The sequence below is a fragment of the Aspergillus alliaceus genome (genome assembly GCF_009176365.1).
Source record: "Aspergillus alliaceus strain CBS 536.65 unplaced genomic scaffold BDW43scaffold_13, whole genome shotgun sequence".
Classification (NCBI taxonomy): Eukaryota; Fungi; Ascomycota; class Eurotiomycetes; order Eurotiales; family Aspergillaceae; genus Aspergillus; species Aspergillus alliaceus.
Window position 1 is genome coordinate 482,434 of NW_022474696.1, and position 27,583 is coordinate 510,016.

The 27,583-nt window shown below is 49.0% G+C and overlaps 10 protein-coding genes across 10 annotated transcripts; 5 read left to right on the top strand and 5 right to left on the bottom strand.

The window, feature by feature from the left end:
• The first annotated feature begins 263 nt into the window (after positions 1–263).
• Positions 264–3,803, top strand: BDW43DRAFT_42424 (putative autophagy protein Atg13). The gene is made up of 3 exons (XM_032050041.1): positions 264–814; positions 891–989; positions 1,107–3,803. The coding sequence occupies exons 1-3, from the start codon at positions 593–595 to the stop codon at positions 3,696–3,698; spliced, it is 2,913 nt and encodes a 970-aa protein (XP_031902052.1). The 5' UTR covers positions 264–592; the 3' UTR covers positions 3,699–3,803.
• BDW43DRAFT_42430 (uncharacterized protein) lies at positions 3,803–4,364 on the top strand. Its single transcript, XM_032050043.1, has one exon. The coding sequence runs from the start codon at positions 3,908–3,910 to the stop codon at positions 4,199–4,201; it is 294 nt and encodes a 97-aa protein (XP_031902053.1). The 5' UTR covers positions 3,803–3,907; the 3' UTR covers positions 4,202–4,364.
• A 1-nt stretch (position 4,365) lies between these two features.
• BDW43DRAFT_42429 (WD repeat NOL10/ENP2 family protein) lies at positions 4,366–7,069 on the bottom strand. Its single transcript, XM_032050042.1, has 2 exons — positions 6,794–7,069; positions 4,366–6,735 (listed from the first exon to the last, which is right to left on the bottom strand). Exons 1-2 carry the CDS (start codon positions 7,008–7,010, stop codon positions 4,811–4,813), a joined length of 2,142 nt encoding a protein of 713 aa, XP_031902054.1. The 5' UTR covers positions 7,011–7,069; the 3' UTR covers positions 4,366–4,810.
• A 146-nt stretch (positions 7,070–7,215) lies between these two features.
• On the top strand, positions 7,216–12,516 carry BDW43DRAFT_42456 (uncharacterized protein). Its single transcript, XM_032050044.1, has 5 exons — positions 7,216–7,598; positions 7,652–7,943; positions 8,009–10,870; positions 10,918–11,568; positions 11,622–12,516. The coding sequence occupies exons 1-5, from the start codon at positions 7,557–7,559 to the stop codon at positions 12,254–12,256; spliced, it is 4,482 nt and encodes a 1,493-aa protein (XP_031902055.1). The 5' UTR covers positions 7,216–7,556; the 3' UTR covers positions 12,257–12,516.
• Positions 12,517–12,634: 118 nt separating this feature from the next.
• BDW43DRAFT_42462 (pre-rRNA-processing TSR2 family protein) lies at positions 12,635–13,772 on the top strand. Its single transcript, XM_032050045.1, has one exon. It carries the CDS (start codon positions 13,078–13,080, stop codon positions 13,645–13,647), a length of 570 nt encoding a protein of 189 aa, XP_031902056.1. The 5' UTR covers positions 12,635–13,077; the 3' UTR covers positions 13,648–13,772.
• A 258-nt stretch (positions 13,773–14,030) lies between these two features.
• On the bottom strand, positions 14,031–16,260 carry BDW43DRAFT_299144 (translation termination factor GTPase eRF3; the record flags this gene model as incomplete). The annotated part of the gene is made up of 2 exons (XM_032044681.1): positions 14,031–14,093; positions 14,155–16,260. 2 exons carry the CDS (start codon positions 16,258–16,260, stop codon positions 14,031–14,033), a joined length of 2,169 nt encoding a protein of 722 aa, XP_031902057.1.
• A 282-nt stretch (positions 16,261–16,542) lies between these two features.
• BDW43DRAFT_271331 (RanGTP-binding protein) lies at positions 16,543–19,190 on the top strand. Its single transcript, XM_032041411.1, has 6 exons — positions 16,543–16,842; positions 16,910–16,941; positions 17,004–17,061; positions 17,133–17,201; positions 17,266–17,300; positions 17,354–19,190. Exons 1-6 carry the CDS (start codon positions 16,822–16,824, stop codon positions 19,140–19,142), a joined length of 2,004 nt encoding a protein of 667 aa, XP_031902058.1. The 5' UTR covers positions 16,543–16,821; the 3' UTR covers positions 19,143–19,190.
• A 109-nt stretch (positions 19,191–19,299) lies between these two features.
• Positions 19,300–20,888, bottom strand: BDW43DRAFT_271332 (BSD domain-containing protein). The gene is made up of 2 exons (XM_032041412.1): positions 19,929–20,888; positions 19,300–19,867 (listed from the first exon to the last, which is right to left on the bottom strand). The coding sequence occupies exons 1-2, from the start codon at positions 20,845–20,847 to the stop codon at positions 19,569–19,571; spliced, it is 1,218 nt and encodes a 405-aa protein (XP_031902059.1). The 5' UTR covers positions 20,848–20,888; the 3' UTR covers positions 19,300–19,568.
• A 27-nt stretch (positions 20,889–20,915) lies between these two features.
• BDW43DRAFT_271333 (uncharacterized protein) lies at positions 20,916–23,203 on the bottom strand. The gene has a single exon (XM_032041413.1). It carries the CDS (start codon positions 23,124–23,126, stop codon positions 21,162–21,164), a length of 1,965 nt encoding a protein of 654 aa, XP_031902060.1. The 5' UTR covers positions 23,127–23,203; the 3' UTR covers positions 20,916–21,161.
• Positions 23,204–23,495: 292 nt separating this feature from the next.
• On the bottom strand, positions 23,496–26,572 carry BDW43DRAFT_309594 (putative DNA repair protein Rad4; the record flags this gene model as incomplete). Its single annotated transcript, XM_032046732.1, has 4 exons — positions 23,496–25,291; positions 25,343–25,697; positions 25,752–25,955; positions 26,012–26,572. 4 exons carry the CDS (start codon positions 26,570–26,572, stop codon positions 23,496–23,498), a joined length of 2,916 nt encoding a protein of 971 aa, XP_031902061.1.
• Positions 26,573–27,583: the final 1,011 nt, after the last annotated feature.

A 27,583-nucleotide genomic window follows, 5' to 3' on the forward strand; every position in this document is an offset into this window, starting at 1 on the left:
GCTGTGCCTCACATACCTCTAAGTGTCTTAGCTTCTGGTCCCTACCACGCCTTTGACCTGATCTCTCTGTTTCATCTTTCCTTCTTTCCTCCCCCCAAATACTTCCTACCCTATTTATTTTTTAACCCCCTCCCATTCAGTGGATTCTCTTTTCCTAATTCTCCTGGACTTAGTCTATTGGTGATTATGAATCCTTAAATTCCCTTGTTCTCCCACGACGTGAGGACGCCGTGCAACCCCCGGATCTGCCTTGTCGTCAGTGCGGAGAAGCTCACAAGGTTGTCTAGACCGCATACTCTCCAACATCCTGTTGCCTGAGCACCAAAAACGATGAAATCAGCCTCCGTGAAATTAATTTTGAATGTGCCTAATCTGTCGTGATTATCTTCCTCTTAGTTTCCCTTTTCCTATCCCTTAACCTCGACCTGCGTAGTTCGTTAGTATGGACGTCCGCATCGCATCCGCCGCCTCCCCATTTCCTTCTTGATTGAGACAATCGCTCTGTCATAGCATAGCACTGAACTCGGTGCCAGCTTACAAAGGGGCCGCTTCGAGTACCCTAATCTCACTTGCGTTGTATCGCAGAAGGATCATGCATCAGCACCCTCGATCACCGGCGCCCACCGCGCCCACCTCCACCGCCAGGCCGACTACATCCCGTTCAAGAGAGCTAGATTACCGTCCCAATTCCCCTGCAGCCGATGTCAGGGTACAGAACAGCAGAGGTCTGGGGATTGAAACCGAACCTGGCCCGTCAGGGCAGACCGTGCAACCTTCGAAGGAGGCGATTGCAAAGCTGAACCAGATTATATCGGTATAGGCCCAAATATCCGGCTCGTGCCCTTGTAGTCGCCGATGGACTTCCGCTAATTGTTTTTACCATATTACAGAACTACCACACGAAAGCTGCTTTAATCATACTACATTCGCGCGTTGAGCTTCCACCGTCATTCAACAAGGGCTCGGACACTCCTCGAGTGAATCGCTGGGTATGTCTTCTCATTCATGTCGCTTGAAATATAACATGTTCCAGTTGATACCAATCTTTGCCTTTCATCTGTACATTATCCCACACTTAGGCTGACTTGTACACTTTTCCCACTTAGTTTAACGTTGAGATCGAAGATACAGATGTTTTGCGAGAACAGCTGCGCACCTGGAGAACTTGTGATGCCACTGAAAATCGTCCGCCACCCTTAATTATCGAAACATATCTCGATACAAAAGGGCTTACAAATAATCAAACCCTCGTGGCCTTGGACGAAAATGGGAAGCGATGGGATGTGTTAGAAGCCCTTGCTGCATCTCAGCAAGCCCATCCTGTCAGGCCGCCGTCATCCAGCTCTGATGATGTCATCTTGGAGCGGTGGAGGGTTGAATTGGAGGAAACACCGAACAAATTACCAGCTGACCTTGGATCTATCCTACCGACTGTATACAAGAAAAGCATTGTTCTCTTCCGATCATTATTCACCTACTCAAAGTTCCTACCAGCCTGGAAGTTCGCAAAGCGCAATGGAAGGCTTCGAGCAAACCCGGCTCTACGGATCAAGTACAGGATCATAACCGGCGGCGTTAATCAGCAATGGTCGAGACCGGATCATCTGACTATGCCTTTGTACGAGAGCAGTAGCAAGGTGGTCGAGACGTATAGCTTTGGTGTCACAGAATCGCCTGCGGGTCCATTCTCCGCTCAAGTCACGTATCGGACCAGCTGCGATTTCCGCGTGGATGACTCTGAAGCTCTGCTAAGCTCGCGATTTATGGGCGCCGACGATGAAATATTCCGCCCGTCGCTGCCTACGCGAGTAGTCGAGAATAAAGCGCCTCACCCCGAGATAGGGTCGCTACCGCAAGAGAGGAGAACTGTCGAAGACCCTGATCCAGGTCGGGCATACGGAAGCCTCTCGACTTTTCACCAGGTTGGACCCACGACCAGTGCAAGTCCGATATCAGCTCTCCGGGCTAAAGGAGAGTCAGGGACTTCATCTCCTTCACCTGGCTCATCCTCTCGGAAGGCTTCGACAGTTGCTAAAGCTAGCCCTGTGGGACGCGCTGCTGTCCTCGCGAACGAAGGTAGCCCAGGTGTTGTTAGACGCCCGTCTATATCTTTTCAGCCATTCAAAGCACCGCCCTTATCTGCCTCTCCATCCCTCGTCGACCCTCCGGTCCCGTCTCCTCGCTCAGTATCTGGGGTTCGGCCCCCTCCGTCTATGGCGGCTTCTGCCCGCAAGTCAATACCGGCAGTGCACGACAATGCCATTGCGTCTCCTAGCTCTGCGTCCCCACGGCCGGGCTCTATCTCGAGGTACAGCAGTGCTTTTACTCATCGTCGTGGTAGGCATTCTTCTGGAGGGATCACCAAATTGGAGGACGATAATTCCAGTGGTAAAGCTAGCGCAACTTCATCCGCTCACCCAGGCTCCGGCCTACTCGCTGAGGCTACTGGAACCAGTGCCGATTCTATTCACGCAGACGATGAAAATATTTCTGAATTTCTGAAAATGCTGGACCTACGGAAGGATCTTCTCAATGCGCCAAATTCGGCTGCTCTAGACACCACAGCGCGCAGGACTACGGTCACTTCGGCCGCTTTAACACGCTTCCAACGGATGCGAGATTCTAATGCGGCTCTTTCCGACTCGATGTCGTCGTCGTTGCTCTTGCAGCGCTCATCGAATTCCTCGAGCAAACAGCTCTCCGGAGTTCCACCAATGGTTGCTGGAACATCTATGTCAACGGCATCTTCACCGGGAAAACCGATATCTCCCCACACACCACACACTCCTGCTATACCGTCTCGCCTTAGCTCTAACAGTATCGTCGATTATAATCACCCTGAGGGCAATGGTGCAGGACTCTCTCAGGGACATGGCTCTCCTCTCGATGAGAACACCAGCGATGAGACAACCATGGAGCATGGGCCGTCCATCGTGAATGCTATAGATATCCCGACATCACCACGCCTCTTCCCCCCTGCCTACCGCCGCTCTAGTTCTGCTGCACACCGCCCGCGAACAATCGCAGTTGATGATGACGAGATTTTCCCCTTCAATCGCAGTGTGAGCCTTGGTGCTGAGGAGAGATCTAACCTGAGCCTGGGTGCACTCCACCGACAGCATGAATATGAGAGCTCTGGAACAACCACGCATCAAGCCCGGCGAGAGACACGCCCCTTGTCGTTACATGAGGATACAGCCATACCACCTAATTCTATCACTGGTGAACAGGGCTCTCACAAGGGAGTGATGCCTACAGTAGCCTCTTCTTCTTCATCCCATCACCACGTTTACCAGCCACGCTTCAGTCACTCTCGCGGTCGGGGTTCTTCGGGCGGTCATCATTCCATCAGCTCCGGCTCCAGTAGCCTTGCACGTGGTGCTGCCATCCCCCCTTGCCTTGCCGAGCGCGAGAACGAGCGCGATGGTAACGGAAGCGGTAGTAATAGTGCGACCTCGGCAATGGAGGACCGTCGAGGTGTTGGACGACGACCTAGTGCTGGCCGTGGTGGTCCTCTGCAGGCGGCACAGTTAGAAGAGGATGAACCTCTTCTATTTGCCATGAGCGACTTTGGGGCCTCGCGACGAAGCTTCGAAGAAGGCAGGCATGGCAACCACGCTCACGATCCGAGTGGGAACGTCACCGGATCAAGACGAGGAGGTGGTAGACGTGGCGGTGGCTTCCACGTCTGGTCCTGAAGCTATGTCTTATAACTTATACCCTCCCTCCCGTAACACGAACCTCTCATCTTTCACCTAACACTTCATACTCCACCTATGCCTGCGTACCTTATTTTCTCCCTTTATTTTTCTTTACTCTTTTTTTCGTTTCTTCCTTTTTCTTCACTCCATTATATCGGTATATTCTGGACGGTTTCATATGTCCATCTTTTGTTCTTTTGGGCTTGATGTTCACGTCCAGCGATTGTTCTACCATATCCCAAGTGTTTGATTTACTTTCGTGCCGTTTTTGCCAGGAAGGCTACTCTTATAGACTGCTTTTTGAGCACCATGAGTCACGGAAAGGGGATAGAATGGCACGGAGCTTCCATATGTTGTCAAAATTTCTTGTTCTTTGGGCATTTGGCGTGACAGTGTCCCTTTTAGAATTCTTGCTTGATCTTTTATTGTTATGCTGGAGCATCAATAAGGTCCTGGAAACATTTTTCTTCTTTTCTTTTGGCTTTCTTGTAATTACTTGATGCTGGTGTCCATTGTCTGTTTTCATTCATAATGGGTCTGAGAATGGTTTGGAGTTGATGCTTTCTCATTTTTGTTCATCAGTATTCATACTTTCAAAGTTCAGCATGGATCTCCAATGCCGGTTCATCTACTGCTCTAAATTGATTATATACATATTAAACGATTTGCCAATCTCACTGACTGATCATTTCAGAAAGTAGGTAGAATTTCCGTTAGGATAGATTTTGGGAACATTGAGACAGCGAAGACGCCTTAGTATAATAGACCCGTGAGGTCAAATTATAATAGACACAGGGTATCTGTATGAAGCTCTTAATCCTATGAGCCCCCATGGTATTGCCCTCGAGCCAATAATTAAGACCTGACGCGTCCCGCTGATAGATGCTGGGACGCTGGTGCACCGGTAATTTTTCTGAATATCAGAACAAGTTCATGCAAAAGACGTCGTGAAAGAAAATCCCTCTCCTCACGGCCCGTTCCAATAGACCCTGGCGCGAAGACATAGCCTCTGCACAACTAAAGCCCATGCGACAATAGAACTTTTAGGATGTTCCTCTTAGCTAGAAGTGCGGGAACTCCCTAACAAGATTTCACTGAATCCCTCAAAATCACATCCTTCGGAAAGTGTTACCAGAGGCACTGCGTCTCTCTTTCGATTTGAAGCCTGTGTCTTGAGATGGTGCTGGAGCCCTAGGTTGTTTTGACTTGACTTGGGGGTTGAACGTCATTTCCCTCTCACCAACCACGCCCCTACGACGCGATGGCTTCTCCTTAGTCCGCATGTTCTGGGCCCTAGACCCAAACGAACGGTCGCGAGTAGAGTTGACAGCACTGGAAGAAGAAACCTGCATCCGGGGCTGCTGGGCGCGATTGGTACGTTTGTACGAGGATGTTGAAATTTTGCCAGAAGACTTCTCCTTGGCGAATTGTTCTTCTTCACTCGCAGACTCGTCGGTGCTTGAGCCGGGAACTTCATCGATTTCTTCCTGTTCGACAGCCGTGAGACCTCGCTCCTTCCTCTTGGGGTCACTGGGGAGAGTGCTAGGATTGAGCATTTTGAACTCATGGGACGTTTCGTCGACGGCGAAGTCTTCATCCTCGAACAACTTAGCAAAACGGCTGTCGTCCATAAGACCTTGGCCGGGTTTCTCGGTTGGCGCATCGACCATGTTCTCGTCACCGCCCTTCTGCAATACACGCTGTGCCCTCCGACGTTCATTCTTCTCCTCGATGGCCATAATTCTATCGGCCAACTTCTTGTTGACCTTGACAGCGGCCTTCTTCTTACCTCTGATTCTGCTCTCACGCTCTTTGTCAATCTTCTCCTTGACTCTCTTCGCACGTTCCTCTTCCCAAACATATGGATTAGTGATCAATCTAGCTTCCTCATACAAGCGTTGAGCCACAAAGTAACCGTGCATGTAAGGGCGCAGGAGATTGGTCCTGCCAATCAAATGCTCCAAGTTCAATGTGCGCAGTTGAGGAACCGTCAAGAACTTATAGTTATCGTACACAGAGGCTGCCTGGCCGGTGCTAAATGCGTTAGGATCGTTGGGGTCTTCTGCCATCTCCTCAACAAGGTTGTCCAAGAATGAACACCATCTTGGGGCCGGTCCAAGCTGAGGAATGAAGAATGCATGCTGCTGGCGTCCTTCGTTGGCAGTAAGGATCATTCCGCTGTCTTTGCACCAAGCTACCGAGTTAATGTCAACAGCAGGTTCCACAGACGTCCAAGGACTGCCATCCCGAGGATCCCAAATTTTGATGATCTTCTTGTCCGAAGAGAGAATTTTAGGCTCTATGGTCTGTTCGCGCGTCAATGACGAAGGCTGCAAGAACTTAAGAGTATGAATAGGGAATCCGTATCCTTGGTCTTTCTTGAGCAGAGGAACCGGCGAACGAAGATCGTACAGGTGGATGAGGCCATTCGAAGAGCCAGTACCGAGTGTCAGGCCTGAGCGGTGGAATTCCAAGGCTGTAATCTCATTGCGGGCTTCATCTGGGCCGGATTGTGTAGGCGGTAACAAGATTCCTGCCCTGCCTTTAGCTCTCGGGTCCCAGAGTTCCACCGTACCTAACGTAGTTCCGAAGGCGAGTAGATTGTGACTTTCCTCCGCAATAGCTCCCGTGTTGACAGCCCCTGTATTTATACCACCTTGCAACGAACCTCCACCGGAAGATGTGAAATCATCGCCACCAACATCAATCTCGAAACTCCGCATGTATCGGCCCATCTCCAAATTAAGTCGAAAAACCTCACCCATACCATCCTGGTTCACACCGACCGATGGGACTAATGCTTCGGTAGATTGTCTATCGTAAACTAGATCACGGCCATATCTGGGAAGTCTCGTTGTGTAATGACACCCTCCAGGCGTGTGGAACTGAAGTGAGCGATCGGACTGTAAATGGAGGGATTTAGAGTAGTCGGAGGAAAGAAGAAGGAATGTGGTGTTTAATGCGTCCGTATGACGAGCCCATGAGAGGGATAACTGTGGAAGATAGTGTGTATGAATCTGGGGCTTGTAGGTTCCTGTGTTCTTACCGTCAGTCGCATATGAAAATATTGTTGCACTACTTAAGAGACTAACCTGTACTCATAACCCACTCCCCATCTTCACTGACTCTTACACATTGACTGGCTTCTTCGAACTCGAAATCTTGTAACAATTCAACGCGATTCGCATACTCCGGATCATTTTTAAGACTGCGCTTTCTCTGTCTAGCAAGCCATTCAGGAAGTGGCCGGGCAGTGTTCGATCCAGAGATTGTATATACTGGCACCTCTGACTGGTTTGAAAGCTTCATATTTGCGCAGTGTTGCTCTTTGAATGAGAAAGAGCCTGGCGTTGCTGCGACTGGTAAAGCTCCGGCTCATAAAAAAAAAAAAAAAAAGTAAAAAACTCTTGGAGATAATCGATAGAAGGGCCCACGTGACCCAATGGATGTCGATCACTGATGATTGGCTCACGCGGTCCGGCCGAACCTCCGTCGGGTTTCATGGCGTCGGAGGCCTGGATTCAAACAGCGAACTTGCGACACTCTATATCTTGAATGTTATCTATATCAGAGTCCCCCGTGGTTGTGCCTCGATATTGACTTCTTTAGTTTGATATATACATCCTTCTCATTCTTGGTATAGCATTAGCGACCCTTCCCTGCGGAGCGATGGCGTCAGGGAGCTGATATATTTGCTGACTTCTGCGATAAGTTAACTCCATGGACTATGGGTTACTTCTTGGGATATAGTTTACTTTCCAGACACTCCTGGAAATGAGCCCTATCTTGCTTTTCAAGGATTTTTTGGCTATCTATGAGTATTGCCAGGATCCCCCTCGGGGCAACAGTTAAATCATGGACTTTCCCGGAGCGTCCGTTACAAACATACGCGCCCTTGTAGGTTAATCTCATCTCAAACTCCGATGTAAGTTTCTAATCCGGCAACCTAGGATGGATTCTCCAATATCTACTGGAGAATATATACGGAAGAGCCCAATATCACCAATCTTCCAGCGGAAACTCCAGCCAACGGTTTCACTATTCTCAAGCATCTGAGTCGCCTTAAGGATTTGGAGCTTCGATTGAGGACTCTGGACTGCATAGTCTCAAGCTATCCTAGGCGACTCGGCTTATGGGTCTTTTCTGCGACTCCAGGATTTGAGACTGTAAGCTCTTTACCATCAGGTGAAAGCAAAGACGAACAGAACAACAGGCTTTTCGTCGGCTCATCGACATTGAAAGGTTTGTACCACCCCACATTCTATGCATAATACTTCCGTGCATTGTGCATTGACTATGGATGATAGTCTCTGCATCTGGAAGCATTACACCTCGTGAGCTAGTCAAGAATCTTTCGACAGACCCTCAGAACGCAGGGAGTTCAACCGGATCGCAAAGATCACAAAATACCCCTACCTCCACAAGGCGGATCGATACGTATAGTAGCTCAGCTGCAATCTACGCGGCTTTTATTTCAGCTATAACCGGTGCACTAAACCTTCAGCTGATCCGACTTAGTAACGCAATCCCGCTCGGATCGCGGACCCTCTTCACAGTTGTTGAGCGAGACTACTACGAGAGGACTAGAATAGTGAACGACGATCCTTCGTCAATTTCTGCTCTAACTACGCTTCAAGTTCAACTGACATCCGCTGGGAAACTGACAGTGTCCTTGCAGACAACATCACAGCCAGGCATTGCCCAATTATGCAAGTTTGGGAACAGTCTTCCTAATGTCTGTGATGCAGCCCCTGGATCTGACATCTGGCTATCACCTAGCGGCTCGGTTGCCAGGCTAGTAACAACCAGTCCGGGCCCACCGAACGTTTCCTCCCCAATTCCTCTTGCCGGGAACATCGGTAATGATAAATCTGGTGCGACAGGGCGCAACCAATGGAAGGCTAATGTGCTAGAATGGCTTAGAAACTTTGGGCTGTCCACTGATTCAGTTGATGAAGCAGCCTGGGTAGAAGTTGAAGTTTATGAGCCGTTTTACTCTAGGTTAGCTGGGGAGACTTTACGGCTAAACGAGGATAACTCATCTACGCTTCCCCTCAAGCGTGTTCTCTGGCCTGCTGTGTATTGTTTTCGGAGGACAAAGTCAGCGCCTCCCGGGACCTTTCAATGGATGGAAAATGCCCGTCCTGTGATCGGAGATCCTTTGGAGTTTGCAGAGAATTGGCGTGTAGTGGAAAAACCCAGACATGATGAGACAAGTCCTAAGCCCCCGTCTAGTCATCCAGAGCAACATACAAAGAACCCAGAAACGTCCTCTGCTACGACTGACATACTCGAGGGAATAGAGAGCCTGTCCCGAGCTTCGGAGTACCCTGATCTCCAAACGGCTAGTCTTGTATATCCGACTCCACCAGATGGAGCTGCTGCAATGGGATTAAATCTAGCAGGTTCATCGGAAGCCTTTGCCGAAGACTCAGAGCTTGTGCCGTCCCTTTTACAAAACCAAAACAAAGCAAAGTCCTATGGGCCCTTTACGGCCAAAGATCGGTCAGACACAGATCCATCGATGGGGTTTGGCCCATCGGCTGGACTTACGGTGGGATCGGGGCTATACGACACTAATGATGACGACGACCTTTTCGGGGACATGAATGAAAGGGACTTTGGCACCAAAGGGATTACCGATGCAGATTTTAGTTTCTTTGATGATCCTAGCTTCACTGCTATGGATACAGATATGCCCGATGATGATGTTCAAGACATGCCTGACACTGTCAACTCGAGTACTGCAGATGTACACCCAACCATCTCCGAGGATGCGTTGCTCGAAGCCTTCCCAGTTCAGGAAACTCCTGCAGAAAATTTCGAAGTGACTCCAGCAAGTCCTAATGAGATAACGCCCAACCCTCATCCTGAGAACCTGGCTGCTGAGGGAACCGCCTCACCTCAGCTTGAACAAAACCAAACAATAAGCCCTCCTTTAAGCCCGGTTGAAATCAAGAGAATACTTTTTTTGGAACCAAACGGAGACAGTCATGTTGCTAACAAAAAATTGTGCAAACAAAGCTATTACAATCCGATTGCTTTCAAACCGAATATGTCTGCTTGGGATCAAAAGTACGGTGCCGATGGCAAGTTTCGGTTTACAGCTGTAGGTACATTGGCTTCCAAAGATTATAAAAATTCCGATATTCCTACTGTCGGCCTGCCTCGTCGCCACAAGAAGGTTCCGGTCCCTGGTGGCGGTTTGATGGCCTTTGATGGTCACGCCAGCCCATCAAGCGAAGGCCAACACGTCAATGCGGTTTCAGATTCCAGCAGTGATACGAGCGATGATAGCGACGGTGCTGCTTCAGAAAGTGATGCCCCTCCATTACCAAGTCTCAAGCGGAAACGTACCTATTCTGATTCCGTCAGCCCCCCGGTCTTGCCTCAGGAAAAGTCTCTTGGGGAGGCAGACCAGGAAGGCCCTGTCCAAAGGGTTGAGTATTCAATGTTTTTAGGAAACCTGTTGTCTACATTCTCTGACTGGTCAATGACCGGGTATTTCTCACTCCTGGAAAATCGGCTATTTCCAGCACTCACCCGCAAAGATATGCAAGTTCAGATTGCTCAGTTATTTATTGATCAAATCACGCAGTCATCATTGGATCACAAGTTAGATGGAGACTTCGGCCTCTCCGATCTTGAAACCAAAGCTTATTCCATTCAAAGCTTTCTTGACGACGAAGGTATATTAGGCGGAATCGAAAGGCTTGATCTAAATAGCTGGGTATCTTTACAGGACAACGAGCATGCGTCTCCTACACTTAACGGCGCCTTACCCCGGCAACCGTCTCAACGTAAGGATATTGGGAAAGGTTCAATAACAAAACTATCTCCCCCCCACTTACGCGTGCGTCGTGGTAAGGAATACTTGGAAGCTCTGCCCCCCGCAATTTCCCTTTGGGAAACCTTCGGGCTAGAACCAGCCGATGGACCTAAGGATATTTCAGCGTATTGTATTCATCCACATATTGCTGGGGATGCAGCCGATGTTTTTCTGGAACGGCTGGGTCTACTCTACGCAAGTTGCAACCTTGGGAAACATGTTCGGGGATCTAGGTCTAATGCCTTTGAACGTGGTCTTTGTTCATGGGATGTTGGCTCTTTAGAGACCTCGAACTTTCTTTCCGCGATGCAGTCCTTAAAAGTGATCTGCGAGGAGCTGGGTAAGTCGGCGATCCGCAACGTATTGGCTATGTACTAACATCCGTAGGGTCTACTCTTCTGAAGAGTGCTCCAAGTAATGACAGCTTGGTTGTCTACGTAATCAATCCGTTTACCTATGCATCAGCACTCGTTGATATCTGCTCTGCCTTCTGGTGCCTGTTTCAGAAATATGTCGCCGATGTCGGTAAGCAACAGGCTCGACAGCTCAATGAAGTGGTACTACAGATCATTCCAATTAGTTTTATAATGTCAACGGAGTCTTTGGTCGTTCCCCCGCAAACTCAGTATCTGAATCTGGCGCTGGAAATCTATAGCCGGTGCCCACCCAAAACGTTACAGTCAAATCTTGTTAATTGCGCGCCTCCAGTACTTCTCGCCGAACCTCTCCCTAAGACGATCAGCTTTAGACTCGCCTCTGAGAAATCCTCGCCCTTGCAGGAAGGCAAGTGTCTACATATTGCGTGTTCGAAAAGTCAAGATCAGCGCTGGATAGGTGTTGCCTGGTCTGACAATTCTGGAGCACTCCAGCGTGCAATCTCTTACAATCTGCGCTTCCGCAATGCGAGCGCAACCAGGAGCATTTCCGAAGTGCGCAGCGAGATCTGGGGGGCGACTAAGGACATCGTAAACAGGATACAAGCGCGATGGAAAGTCTTCATCGTCAGCACTGAACCTGTCGATCAGGACGAGGTTGACGGTATGAATGCTTGCACTAAGTTTCATATGTTTCTCTGCTAACTCGATTTATAGCGTGGACTGGTTTCATCGATCAGTATAACAAAACAAGCTCCATACCATTAGAATTGACGATTTTAAGCGCTAATGCGGCACCTGATCTACATCTTGAACCTCCCTTTTTACCGATACCCATGAGTGTCTTCAATCCACAGACCTCGTCTACGCCTGTTGCTACACCGAATGCTAGTAGCAACATTCTTTCGCCAGATCAATCAGGCAATGCGCCTACGCCTCCCAGTGGTGGGAATGCGCCTGCAAACGCCCCGACACCCACAGAAGCTACTCTGGAAGCGGAATCCGAGTCTGTACTTACCGATATATGTGATGAGTCCTGGGGCGTAATACTCTCCCATCGCCTGAACAACTCGCCTCACCTTACCGAGTATCGCCCCGCGCTGGCAAGCGGTTATTTACTTCGTCGAAAGGGTGACACCGACGGGGATGGCATATTTGCTATGACCGTCAATCTCATATATACCCAACGATCTTCTTCCTGTGAAGCAATTCTTCGAGAAACTATGGGGATGTACCGTGACCTAGGCACCCTTGCTCGAGCCAGAGGCACGCGCATTGTACAACGAAACACGTTACCTTGGCATATTGCCACAGCTGTGAGAGCACAGGAAATTTTAAGCCATGTTTTGTGATTTGTGACTGCATTAATACCATCTTCAATGGCGATGGGTGGCGTTGAAGGCATTTATTTCATTGGGTCTCTTTTACCCCCTTCTGTATATAGGGAGCTCTTGTTTGGCGCTCGCAAGATTGGATATACCAGGCGTACCTTGTTTTCTTTCTCCACTATGTATTCTCTAGACTTTTCTGCACTGAATGGCTCCTTGTTGTCATACTATTGTTTGTTGCATATCGAAAGCATAGCCAGTTGATGAACTAGGCGCATCTACAGGGATATAATATAATATTTACAGCGTGCATCATAGTCGACAGCAACCAGCTCGCGAGATTTGCATCGAAGAAAGATACTTTAATCTACACAATTGATTACTTTCACCTCCTTCAATCATTTTTCAACCACTCATCTCCATTCGCATACTATTTATCGACGTGGTAAAGGCGTCAACACCATAGACACGGTCACATGACCCGGGGACCCCTTATCGTATCTAATCTCCCGGCGATATCGAAAAATTTGAAAAACTATATCGACACAAAATAGACCCTCTATTGCTTGTTATCCAGACCTATCCATAACTTCATACACCCCCAAGTCGCCAATTAGACATAAGAAATCCCAAAAGGCAATCAAACCCCAGAACCAACGCTCCAAACCACCGCGAAGTAAACCAGCAACCACACCCCGCCATACAAACCACAACCAAAAAAAGCCGACAACCCCGCCAACAATCCAATCCCCCGAATTAAACCAAACACCTCCTCCACATAACGCAGAACAAAAAGCAAAAGAAGAAGAAGAAGGGAACAAAAAAGCCTACATACACAGCGCAAAATGTCCCAACAACCCCCCCAAACCGCCCAACCCAACTCCGCCGCCTCTTACCTGGACCTAGGTATCACACTCGCGATCAACAGTTGGCCCGCGCTCAGTCTTGCCGTAGAATCCAACTGGGGCGGACCTACATCCTCCGACAAGCGCGATTGGCTCTGCGGCGCAATCTCCGATATGCTGAATGATCGGCCGGAGACAGACGCGGAGGATCTCGAGGACGTGTTGATCCAGGTTATGAATGATGAGTTTGACGTGGTGGTAGACGATGAGAGTGCGGCTCCTGTTGCGGCGGAGATTATAGAGATGAGGGGTTTAGTTGCGAAGGGGGAGTTTGGGCCTATTCAGCAGATGTGGGAGAATTGGCAGGCGAAGAGTCAGCAAAGGGCTGGGAATGCAGCGGCTGCGTTTAAGAGGGTTGAGGACGAGGAGCAGGATTCTGAGGATAACGAAGATCTCGAGGAGGATGTTGATATGGGGGATGCGCCTGCTTTGGTGAGGGTTCCGAAGGAGAAGGTTGAGCCGGAGATTGATGATGATGGGTTTACGAAGGTTGTTGGGAAGAGGCGGTAATTTTCTTTTTCCTTTCGGTTTTTTTTAGATCAATTGCTTTTTCATGTTGATTGCGACGAATTGTTTAAATATAGATACTCTGCATGTATGGGTATTAGTTCATGATTGGTGCTTTGATGGATATACGTGGATATCTACATATAATGTAAACCGGCGTGAAACGCCCAAGCAAATTTTTAACAATCCAACAAGAAACAGCTAGAAAAGTTATCTATAAGAAAAGGAAAAGTCATCATCGTCAACCAAGGGAGAAGTCGATGGATCTTCTCGTCCACCCTCTGCCCGCCCATACCTTCCTGACCGTCGATTCAAATGCGACCTGAAGCCCACGAGGGTGAAGAGTATCGGGATCGAAGACGTCGCGATATTTTAATTATGCACGCTTAGTTGTTGTCTGCCTCATTCATGATGAGCTTGGTAATCATACCAATAGCAATAGTTTGTCCCTATTGGTGTTTCATTCCGTTAGCTTTTTACCTGACATGTATCCGTAACAAAGCGACTTACCTGATCACGTAGAGTGAACCGTCCCATTTGGTTGTAGTCCTCGAAACGCTCGACACAGACGGCACCAGCAGTGCTAGTAACTTCGAGACGAGCAATGATCGTCTGACCCTTGCTGGCGAAGGCAGGTGGGCGCTTGCTTTTACGTCCTGTACCAGGCTCGCACTTATGCAACAGGGCTGAAAAGGTAACCTCTTCAACAGCCGAGTGCACATGCATGACACAGTTGTAACCGGCGGAAAGAATGCTCTTCAGATCGAGAATTCTAATCTTAGCTTCGAAGCTGGATACACAGTTCACCAAACGCTTCGGAGAGCAAAGCACGAATCCAGGAAGAAGATCTTCTTCTTCCACACCACGGAGACGCATGCGGACTTGGTCACCACAGGTGGCTGTCGCAATCTCGTCCTCAGTCTCTCCGTAGAGTGCCGTGATTTCAACCTTGCTGCGATTGGGCATAACGATGCAATTGGCGTTCTTCTTGATCACACCAGACTCAACGCGACCTTCTACCATGGTACCCATATCACGATACTTCGCAGTAATTGGCATCATGAATGGCGCATTGATCTTGCGCTCAGGCAACTTCATGTCGGTCAGGTATTCCAAAAGAGAGGGGCCATCGTACCAAGGTGCAAGGTCCTTAGGAACACGGTCCTTGATGCCCAAAGTCCTCTGAGCGGAGATAGGCATGAAAAGAAGATCAGTCTTCTTATAACCGAGGGCCTCCAGGAACTTGGAAACCTTGACAGTGCACTCCTTGAAACGAGCGTGACTCCACTCCACAGTGGGGTCGTCCATCTTGTTGACAGCAACAACCAGCTTCTGGACACCAGTATTCCTAGCCAACAATGCGTGTTCACGAGTCTGACCGCCCTTTTCGAATCCGGTTTCGTATTCACCCTTTCGTGCGGAGATCACCAAAACACCAACATCAGCTTGCGAAGCGCCGCCAATCATGTGATGAACATATTGCTTGTGACCAGGGGCATCCAGAATGGAGAAGTTTCTCTCGACAGGTCCCTCAGGCGTGGGCACTGTAAGCTTGAAGTGAGCACGGCCAACCTCGACTGTCTTTCCCTTCGAACGCTCTTCGTTTGTCAGATCCAAGGCCCAAGAAAGATACCAGGTCTCACGGCCAGCTTCCTTAGCATCCCTCTTATACTTATCCAAAGTTCGCTCGTCCACCATACCAGTGACGTACAGGATGGATCCACCCAGTGTAGACTTTCCAGCATCGACGTGTCCGATGAAAACAATGTTTACATGCTCTTTCTTCTCACCGTATATTTCCTTCAATGTAGCTTCGTCAACGTCGGCTTGTTGCTCCTTAGCAACGGCATCTGCGGCACGGGCAGCCTTAGCAGCCTCACCTCGGGAAGGGCTTGCTCTTCCGGGACTGGAGCGACCCGAGGCAGGAGCAGGGGATGTCTTGCCGCTGGCAGCTGCTTTCTGCTCTGCCTTCTTCTCCGTCTTTTCAATGGCCTTAGAAGCAGTCACCTTGGCGGCAGCCTGAGCAGCATCGGGTCCCTTGGAGTCTCCAGGGGTGGCAGTTCCGGAAGACATCTTCGATGAAGGAGTAGGAGATGGGGTACCGATCGAAAGGACTTTGGTCTTGGGAGCGGCAGGAGAGTCGCTAGCGCCACCGATAGACAAAACTTTAGCCTTGGGAGCGGCGGCGGCAGGTTTGGGCGCCGATTGGGCAGGCTGGGTTTCAGCAGCCTGGGGTTGCTGTGCGGCCTGGGATGTTTGCTGAGCAAATTGCTGCTGTTGTTGCGGTTGATAACCGCCGCCGTATTGCTGATTGTATCCTTGATTGTAGCCACCAGGCTGCTGAGCATACGCTCCATACTGACCGTAGGGCTGTTGCTGGCCATATTGGTATCCGCCATAACCCTGCTGACCATATTGGCCGTATTGAGGGAATCCACCACCATACCCTTGGAAAGACTGGCCAGGTACGAAAGAAGCGGCTCCAGGCTGGAAAGAGGCAATTCCAGGACGGAACGAAGGAGCTTGAGCCTGTGGCCGAGACTGTGCGTTCAGGTTGACGCCCTCAGCTTGCCGGGAGAGTTCATCCTCCCAAGACTCCGGAGTGTGATCGGCCATGATTGAAATTGTGAAACGAGAGACAAGGCGAACAACCAAGACACGTCTCTATAGAAGAGAACAGGGGTGGTCTGGAGAGAGATGGAGCTAAAAGTTGGCGAGCGAAGAGAAGGAGACAATGAGGGGCCTTTGGAAAGCGTCGATTTTGCAGCCGCTGACTCAGCACGGGCTTCCCCCGCCTTCGCCAAATCAGGAAACTTTGCACTGTTTGATTTGGTGGGCGTACATAGTTGGGCGACGGCGCATGGACAATATAGCTAGTACTATTACTACTCTTTTGATCTTGAATCCCTTGGCCATTATCTATTTGTTAAGTACCGTCAATGGTGAAGATTTAGGGGTGTGCAGTTGCAATTCCTACGCCAGTACGAGACTGTCAGCCACAGTCGGTGGCTCTTTGTTATCGATAAGCACCGCAAACCCCTCGACGGTCCGTCGCATACAATGTCAACATTTTGATATTTGGAACCAATCGGAGATTGGGCTGCGCAACAAGCTCGTTAAGACATAAAGGGAATTATATATTTGAGCTACGCTTTCATATATCCGTGTGGGTACAAAATGGACGTGTTCCTGACTAGGGTATGCTCTTATTAGTTTAGATACCTGATTTGGTGTGCGATGCCCGAAACTGATGGATCATTGGTAGCTCACCCATCAGGCTATGAACTATGCCATTCGGTAAAGTGGATCGCCTTGAGACGACTTTGCTTGCCACATAGATTAACGAGTGTGTCCTTTAGCTCTGGAATCGCTATTACGGCCAAATACGCTATTCGCCAGTCGTCACGGCTGCTTAAAGTAGGTGACTATATTAGGGAGTCGCTAACCAGGCACCGGGATCATCAAACTAACTGATATTACGCTGATAGAATGTTGAAAATGCCGAAGAACGCGAGGAGCTGCTTACACTACAACATCGGTTGGAAAGCAAGATCCAGGTTAGAATCACCAAAGGTGTATAGCCGCTGCCCATAGTAGCGACTGTGCTAATGTGAAGGACAGGTCATCTCACCCGCTATTGATATGATCGAGCTGATGTAAGTACCATGGAATTATGTGCCATCACAGAATAAATTCTGACGTTGTCTAGTGCTGCACGAGGCAACACGTCTCTCGAGTCCGCAGTTTCTCTCACAAAATCGCTCCGGTGGGATATTCAAGCTCTGGGTCAGCGATTAGCGAATGCTGCTGCATCCGAAGAAATAATTCGAAAAGGTGGCCAATCATCGAGGAGTTGTTCTCAGAATGATGCAGTGATCAAGTCTATCATAAACGACGTCAGGAGGCTTCTGGTGCGGATTGAAGATGCGGTGCCGCTTATGAACCTTGCCATTACTACCTCCGGCGCCAAGTTATCAACCAATCTTCCGGCGACGATATCACCATCCCGATTACTCCAGGCTAGCACATTTCTCACTGCTGGAGACACACAGTACTCAATGTTTCCGTCACAAGCAGTCCAAATAGGTCCTACTTTTACATTATCCATGTACATGCTTTTCGCAAGTCACCTCCGCCCCCTCGATGAAGAAGGTATCCGTGAAGCGACTTGGAAGGAGGTCATGCATAAAGCGCGTTTGAAACTTCGACGGGTGCCCATGGACCTAGCGGTTAATCTGGAAACTCAGCTACCGCGCACGCAAATCGCCACCGAAGCAAGAGTAGGCGAATACGCTTATCAGCTCCTTATTACAGAGGACCTAGATGATGGCAGGGTCCACACATTTGACGAAGGTGAAGCTCAACCTCAGAGCTTCGAAGGTGTCAGTTCTGCTGGCATACGCGAGATACTACCAATACATCAAATTTCCAAGATCTTCTATGCCGACACCGGCAAAATTTTGAATATCAGCACTGATGGTGAGGTTAACAATCCGGTTTTACTTCTGAAGCGAGATGTCAACGCCATACCTCCACGGCGTATGATTGAAAAGGAGGAAACATTCAACTATGCGGATGAGGACACCGATCAAGATGCTGAGGAAGTTGATGAAGTTCAGGCACAGCTGGATGCCCAATTAAATGGGGCGAGCGTTCCATCCACTTATCCCAACTTCCATGAAAGCTCAATACCCGAGGAATGGCGCCTACCTAAAGACCTGGACCCTGAATGGATCGCATTTGAGGTTTACAATGAAGACGACGAATCAGACTCAGAATCAGATGACGACAACATCCGATCCCCAGCTACGGGGGAGTCCATCGATCCAGAGCTGATGGCGAAACTTTCGCTCAATCCAGATCGTGAATCGACAAATCCAACGCCATCTGGGCAAGGAGTCCCGCAGCCCTCAGCTTCAGCCCAACATGTAGCCACAACCACAGTCTCAAACCCCCATTTCAATAACATTCGTACCTCTCTCTCTCTCCTGGAAACTCTTCTCCGTCTGATGTCATTACAACAATTCCAACAGCAATCTCATCTATCTATTAGTGACGAGCTGCTGAATTTCTTCTTGGAAGAGTCTTCAGCCACTGGCGCGGGTGGGGATGAACAACATCGCCAGCGTCTTCGCGCTGATGCCCGCCGTAGGGTCGGATGGGATCCCTACGACGAAAGTCCTATGAAGCGTCGAGGCGAGGACTACCAGTATGGCTGGGCTCCTGAAGGCACCCCTTCAGCATATCCGCGCGAAGGCAGCGAGCACTATCCATATTCGCCTAGCGATAGGTTCCGCGGCTTTCAGCTTCGCTCTCGGGAAAATACACCGGAAACTTCTCCACGGTCTCGTAATACTCCTAGACAATCAGGCATGGGACAGCATAGTGCCCTACGCAGCACGTCAGCATATACGGATAAAGGCTCGAGAAAAGGCTCTCAGCTTCCTAATACATCTGCATCCGGCGATGATTCGGAACGTTCTGATCCTGATGCTTGAACTAATTTATATGTAAAGGAACTGTGAATATTACGGCGTGGAACACGCTACTAGTTAAAAATTAATGTACATATATTAATCACGACTTAGCGATAGAGTAGCAATAAAAATTAAAACTTCGAATGGGCCGCAGCATTAGCTTCATTATTTGTAAAGCCTTAGAGCAACCTGTATAGCGTATGTATTCAGAAATATTCAACGTATACGTTACAGTACACTATATATTGATATCAGATAAATCGCTGAAGAACGCAGGACCTCGGAAACAATCCCACAACGCCAATTAGAGTAGATAGAAAGAAACCACGATCCTAACTCCTTGCACCTCCGTTATCAGAAGATATTCAGACCAGCCAGTGGTCAAGTGATTGGCCAAGTTACAACTATTAATAGTACCGTGTTCTATTGTCCAACTGATTTCGCTTCTTACTCCCAGTCATCATCACTGTCGTCATCCTTTGCCTTCTCCTTGGGGCTAGCAGGAGTCCGACTGGTAGCGCCGCTGACCAGATCATAGCTGGATTCACTGTCAGGTTGGGACTGCTGGTCATTGGACTTGCGGGGCTCGCTAGGCTTCAGCAATTTGTTGTCGGGGGCAGCAGGGGCAGAGCTCTGGGCAACATTGGCCTTCGGGTCAACTTTGGCTTGAGGGGTAGAGGGAGAATCGGTATCATCATCAGAATCATCATCCCAGCCAACTTCTTCCTCATCATTCACATTGGCGCCTGTGAGCTACAGTCAGTTATGTTCGATATAACGAGAACAGCGGTGGAACTTAAGACTCACCCTTAAGAAGCTGCTTGCGCTTCTGCTCTTCAGTCTCGATAACCAGACGTAGGAAATAATACCGGCACCAGAAGCTAGCATAGTCAACCTGCTCAGGTACGACCTTCTCCATAGCAGACCGCAACTCAGGGTACTTCTCAAGATCGGCGGCGATCTCAGCGGTCTTATTGTCCACATTGAACTTCTCCTTGAACAAAGGCCACTCATCGCTAACGGGATCCTTGGTGAAACTCTCCATATTGGAGTGAATAACATGTAACTGAGCCTCGAACCGAGTAGCATGAATGACTCTCTTGCCCTCTGCATCCTTACTCTCAAAGAGGAGCTTGCTAGACGAGTCCGAACCCGGAGGAACAATGCTAACAGCATCGCGCAACTTCTGGCCAATATTCTTCCCAAACCGCAAGATAGCCTCATCGGCAGCTTCCTCTGCCTTCTCAATCTCCCTAAGTCGTCTAGCCGCTTCCGCCCTGAACCGAGACAGGAAGCCCTCCCCCGCACTTGACTCCCCCTGAGCGTCCACCGACCGCGACGCCTCAGTCGTAGCCGGCGTCTCCCCGCCCTCCTTATCCGCGGACCCAGCATTAAACGGCGTGCTCAGAGATAGACCCCGCGTGCGCCCGACGATACTCTGTCTCAGATCCGAGAAGCCCTTGACGGCTTCCTCGCTGGCCGCGGCATACTCCTGTTTCGCGCCCTCGTAGTAGGTCTCTCCTTGCCTGCGAACATTGTCCCATATTCCACCAATGCGGACGCCCCACGGGCTCGCCGAAAAGGCGCGGAAGGTTTCCTGTAGCTCGGCATTGAGATCGACGTTCGACTGCTGTGGTTTTGTCTCGTCTTGCGCGGATCCCTCCTTTTTGGAGGTGTCGTGGGGGGAGAAGATCTCCTCTTGGATGTGGTCGTATGCTATATCCATGGCTCTCTAATAAGCGGTAATGCGCGAAGCTCGAGTCCGGCTGAGTTGCATTGCTTGATCACGGAGCTGCGGAGGGGAGCGCCAACTTTTGGGTGGCCCGCAGCCGCTTCCGTTCCCGGGGTGAGAGACGGGCCGACTGACGCCCCGCTGTCCGCTTGATTGATCTACGGTCTTATTACGTGTTGATGCATGTGGACCTGTGTACGTGCAGAATAAGGACTTTATTCTTTCATTAATTGGTTGTTATTTGTTTCTTGTCGTATATGTGCGTTACTATAACTATCGTCGACCGGGTTCTCCCTATTAGGTAATTGTTAGGTATCGGAGTAAGGCTCTCCAATACTGTCTTGACTGCCCAACAAAAACATGGGTAATGTTATACTCTCCATGACACTCGACGTCAGAAGCTGGCTAGTTGATAGGATGCCTCGTGGCTGAGGGTTTCTATCTGTGTCGGCCTTCCTGTGGAATCTGTCTGCGGGCTGCGACGACTCAACTTGTACCACAGATTCTCGAGTAGCAGGAGCCCGGGGAAGATCGCCACTTTCACAACATACAATAGGTGAAGATTCAGGGACGATTTCTGTCGAAGCTTTATCCGGTTCTTGGCTTTGGGTTTGAGTCTGAGTCTGCGTTTGGGTATGTAGGGAAGGACGGTGTGGTATGCGGCCTGCTGCGGATGATTGTAATCGTGAGACAGCTGTTGACTCCAGCTGATCGTCCGGAAATAGCTCCGCCCATTTTTGGGTATTGATTGTAGGTACTGGTTCCAGTGGGAACTGCGTAGCCTGCTGTGGTCTTCGGTAATAAATTGATGCATCGGATGGCAGATTGGTTTCTGATTGTAGTGGACCGGATTCAATATCTAGTCCGGACTGAGGGATTGGAGGAAGGTCTTGAGAATCTTCATTTAGCAGCACATCGTCGTCATCATCATCTTTCTCCTCATGAGTATGGTACTGATCCGCAGGCACCTTCTCGGAAGGTGAACCGGGTATATTGAATTCATCGTCCTGTAAGTCTCCACTGTCCGTGTCGGCATCTGTTTCATAAATAACGGTCCTCTGTGTAGTCGTGGGGCGTTCATGCAACTCCTCACCTCCTGCCTTATCCGTGTCTTTGGGAGTTATTGACCCTTTCGTAGATGGGGATTGTGTAGAATATGCATTGATCTCTAAAATTTCCTTAGAGATATGCTTGCTTGATAGCGGAGAATGGGGCATCATAGGTGGTGGAGTATCGTGGGGAATTAATGTCCGCACCGGACTTTGCGGGGGTCTCTTTATTATATCGCAGCTAGGCGATTCTTCCTTGGTGCGTTTAAAAATTGGGGTCAGGGAAGCCCGTTTCAAGGGAGAACGAGTCGCACCACGGAACTGCGACGACGAGATAATTGCAAGTCCCGGACTCTCCGGTGACTGGGAGGATGGTATTTCAGATTTTCTAAACTTTCGCGGCGTAACTGGACCTCCAATTGATTGATGCTCCTTGTGGTCTTCCGTTACTTCCGGCTTTTCGTTTGATCGCGACTCGTTCAGTTTCCGTCTTTTTGACTCGCTAGAACTGGCATGTGTATCATAGGCAGTGCGCGGCGCGTCTCCAGTGTTCGGAGGTTGCACAGAATGAGATTTTCGCTCATGCTTCTGTGGAGTAGTATACGTATACTCCAATTTCACATCCTCATAAGGCTCGATCTTCAGATACCGTCGTACATAATCCATCTGCGTCAGCGTCTTATCTTTCTGTTGCTTTTCCTTGCCCTTCTTGACACCTTTGGCACCATCGCCACTTTTCTTCCGACCCCGTTTCGACGGACCATCATTTTGCCTAGTCATCTTATTCTTAGACGCAGGATTACTTGTGTCATGGTCGAATTTGACACCGCGGGTTCGCGGAGCCTGCTCACGTTCGGACGGTCGATAATCAGCATCATTCCCCGAGTCATCAGCTATTTCGATAACCTCACGGGACTTCCTGGTGCCCTTTTTCGGTGCATCACCGATATAATCGAGATCGTCATCGTCATCTGATTGAGGCTGCGACAGTGTCACGAAGTCGATCTGCGTGAGAGTCGGTTGATCCCGTGCACTGGCAAAGGACGTCCTCTTCCATGACCTAAATGTAGAATCCGAAGATGCAGGCGTCTCTATCCTCTTCTCTGCCGCCGATGTTCCCCTCAGGCTATCAGATGTCGTGGTAGGGCCTGCTGGTTTATTGGGTGTTCGAAACTGGTCGTCGCTGGTTTTGGCGTTTGGTAGACTCTTATCACCTGGTCTCATCGCAAGTCAAATTGTGGGGATTATGTAGAAAATTATAGAGAGCCATAGGATGTATTATAAACGTGGTTGAAGGTCTAGGACTTCTGGTGGCGTTGGTTATCCATACTAGGTACCCTAGTAGATTATATTGACTGCCTAAAACGCGATAAACGCGTCCCTATGGGGTGGTCTGTGCGCAACCCGATTAAACTAGGATGGGAGGATTGATGGCCTAAACTCTAAGGCAATAAAATGCTCGCTTTAACCCTAGGCATTTACATTATTGTTAACAATGTACTAGGCATATTGTACTACTACTAATACTTGGGGTTGCCTAAGAATAGTGCGCCCTAAGGATAATCCGTATACATCGCTAGAAACTCAAAATCGTTAATCAGACATAAGCCACTCGGGAATTGCATCTTCATCTTCTGGGTCATGCGATAGCAAGGATCCTTCATCATTACTTCTTGACCCTTTATCCGAAGATAAAGGAGATACAATACGTGACTGCATTGGTGAAGTAGGTCGAGAAATGACCTCAACACTAGCAGGAGGCGTGTCTGCAGCAGCTGACGACTCCACTAAGAGAGGCGGGTTTGATGAACCACCTCCGGGAACTCCTCGGTCTTCATCCTGGGAGCGTTCCTTAACTATTGGGTCGGGGGATGAGGCTTTGTGGGATATTATGCCACCTTTGTAGGGAGCCGTGATATTCGCAGTATTCGCATCATCAGAGACGACAATAAGTGAATAGAGAGACTGCTCTTCTCTATCTGTGTATCGGGGAGCATCTACCGCTCCGTAAATCGGAGTTTTTGTGGTCTTTAGATGAGTTTCGCCCTCATCAGGGATAAAACCTCCACCAAGAGTATCATAGTCCTTAGTGACGGTCGCAGTGTGACGTTCAAAGAGGCATTCTTGGGCGACCTTTTGCGCTGAGAGCTCCTCACGATCCACCTCTGTCTGTGAAGTAACAGCTCCCTGATTTGATTCAGGGATAAACCCACCGCCAGTCTCTTCTGCGTCACCAAAGTCATTGTCACTTGGCGCAGCGCTTTCTTCATCATCGGCATCATCTCCTTCAACCGCGTAGCTTTTGACTCTTTCTGCGATGCGCAGTCTAAGCAAAAAGTGCTTCCAGAGCCGAAGTGCTTCGGCCGATTTCTGCTCTAGCTCAGCCTGTAGATTTTGGTCCTCCAGACAGTCCAAAACCTCATTTAATGCCTCACTGTATTCATTAGCAATGACAACCCCTTGAAGTACGGCTGTTCCATGACGTCCTTTGAAATCAAAGCCCGTTACGGCATCCGCATAGTCAATACCTAGAAGTTTAGCGGCGCGGCTAGCATCAGGGTGCTTGATATGGACTCCTCCAGCCGGAACCATGCTCGGCACGTAGATATCTAGGTTTTTGAATTCATTTTTTGGAACTCTCCCTTGAACAACGGGTGGCGGCTTATAGAGGGCTGTTTGAAAATAAGCGTATAGCGCAGTTTCCGCGTGCTGTTCAGTGTCCCCATCCTCCTCAATATTCACGGCTCTATGTTTATAGGATGGAATACGCTTCAACGGCTGCTCACCGAACTTTATATCACGGCCCAACCGAAACCACTTATTCGCACTTCGTAAAGCGTGAACATCAGAGCGGCGATAGACAGGTTCCAAAATTTCTTTTTTTGACCCTGATCTTCCAACGCTAACATGACCAACTACACGTTTTGGCAAGATGATTTCATGGCGGCGAAGGTGTCGCTCAAGCGCGTAGATAGGATGGTCCTTAAAGTCCTGCATATTCCGGGGCATAGGCTCAGCAGCAATCTTGGCTGTAAGCTCGCTAATTTCCACTTCGTCACGGTCCTCTAGGACGGGCTTTTCGTAGAATTGCATTACCCTCGCCCACCATCCCTCACCATTCTTAGTAGACTCTACGCGTAGTTTGCGTGTTTTGGCATTGAATGCCTTTGAGTACCGGCGAGTGACATCTCGTGCCGAGGCGTCATCCTCAAACGCAATAACGTAACTCATACTATTATACGGGTCACTTGATGGCGGCTCAAATTTGAACGACTTTGCAAGAGACTTTGTCACCAACGGGTCAACTGGAATCCACTTCTGCACCGCCTCGTTGAAGGCCTCGACCCAGAATACAGGGTAAGATGATTCTCGGGTACTAGGGCGTGTACCTTCAGATGTTAATTCAGGAAGCCGGGTACTTTCTTCAAGGCAGTACTTACTAGCAGTGAAGCTCTTCGGGGGTTTTGATGGTTTGAATTGCGGCCGACCAAGTCTTCTCGTCCTCGGGGGTGTTGGGGATGCCCCTGATTTAGCCAAATCGTCTGTAGATGTATAATGATCATCCGACGAGATAACGATGATTTGCCGTTCCGGCTTAATAGGTGCCATTTGTTTGGTTGTCCCAGAAAACGGCAGTGGTTGCAATGAACAGACAAGCCTCGCTTCCACAGCTGCGGAACGCAGTAAGGCACAGAACAGCTGGGCACCAAAATCGCGAGAACCTTGCATTGTCTTAGCTTGTTTTCGAAAGTCTTCCTTTGATAAGAAGACCTCTGCATCTGACATAATATCATCCTGGTGATAAATTAGAAGTGGGACACCCATTACAACAGAGACTGACTACAATACCACTCTTTGTTTCAACGAAGTAGGATCTTCTGCCCAATGAGGTCGTTTCAAACCTGGCTTAACAACTCTAAACCTCTTTAAAAAAGCATCACTGGCCTGATTGAGTCCGTCAATGAACGTTGTCGACCTTGTATACTGCGGCTGGTCCGGTGATGGATTCAGGAGCGAGATCACACGCCTTGATAACATTTTCTTGAGAAACCCCTAAGCTCACATTAGTTTAGGGTGAGGGGTTGTTTCCTGCAGAAGCCAGGGCGCACCTGAATCTCTTCATCGTTGCACCACAGATTCCGTAACTGGACATGAGACAAAAGACAGAGTAAATGAACTTTATGTGCTTGCAGCCTCAGCGCTTTCTCAGCTGCCGTAACTGGTTTACGCCTCCTAATTACCTTCCGCTTCTGGTCCTGATGCTGGTCAAGGGTAAGCTGTATGATCTCATTCTCCCCTTCGGAAAAAGGCACTTGCGGGGTGAGAGCAGCAGGTGTTTGCTGAATATCAACTTCTTCCCACTCCATTTCCGATTCATCGGAGCTAGGAGAGTCATACACAGTTTGTACATGCGAGTGGACATTCTCTTCTTTCATTGATGGAGATTGAACTTCTGTTTTTGCGATCTGCGAAGGAGTGTAAGGTACTTGTGATTCCCCTTGTACTTTTCGCTTTTTGATTGGTCGATCATTTTCTAGATCATGAGGAGCTCGAGCTTCGGCCTCAGCCAGCATCTCACGGTACACTTCTGGTATTTCATTATCTTGTCCTTCGCGCTCTCTTGGCTGGCGACCAGTCTTCTTGGAACGTGCACGAGTTATACGGGGCATAGTTCCAGGAAAACCTGTTGGGAAGCATGGAGTTGAAGTTTTGGTTGATTAGACAGAGTGCTGTACGCGTTTCAACGCGCGGATGTGGCAAATTGGTAGCCGCGATGGCAACTTCATCACAGGGTAAAGCCCAAACAACGAGAGATCTTCCGCTCAGTAATCAAATAGGCACGAAAATCAGGATCAGATAATGTCTAATTATATACAGGCATAAGATTTGATATCTCATGGAACATTAAAACCAGTTCCAGAATTGCCAATTTGCTCAGGGCAACAATGCGTCATCGCGGGAGTGGCATTAATCCGTTCCGGGTTTGGCGTCACTTCTGGATTGAGTAATATTGGTCTTTGACGGGACTCATTGAATGTTCTATGTTTGCACCTACTCATTAACATTTGAACGCTAGTACATAGCAGTAAAGTAGAGATAACCTGTGCATATACTCTATTTGTTTCATTACATTAATGAGAGGGGCGATGGAAAGCTCTATATCCAGTATACTTATACATGGTAGTATGATGGGACTAGCACCAGAAGATGTAACATACTATTTGGCTATAGATCCTCTTTACTAAGGGATCTGCAGTCTGGAAATATTTTCTGCCGTCTGATGGACTGTACAATATTCCCCAGAAATCCAATCTTAACGCTAGTAGCCTGAGGCCAAAGAACTGCAGTTGACGATGTTACCGGATGAGTTAACCATTGCGTCATATACCCCCGATCCATTCATTCTTCAATCAACTCCTGGAAAATAATTCCTGAGAACTCTCCAAAATAGAAATTGATTGAAAATTGTTACACAGCAAAGGCTGCTATCTTGCAATTCCTTCGGCTTTCACGGTCGCATAGAGTGATACGCACAACCAGCAAGTGCATTATTACTATTACCTACAGCTAGTATGCTTTCAAGATCATTGAAATTAACAGCGGCAGTCCCTTTGGCGGGCACGATGCTTCCCTGTATCTGTCGGCGCTCTCTAGCGCACGTCGCGAATTTGGAAGACATA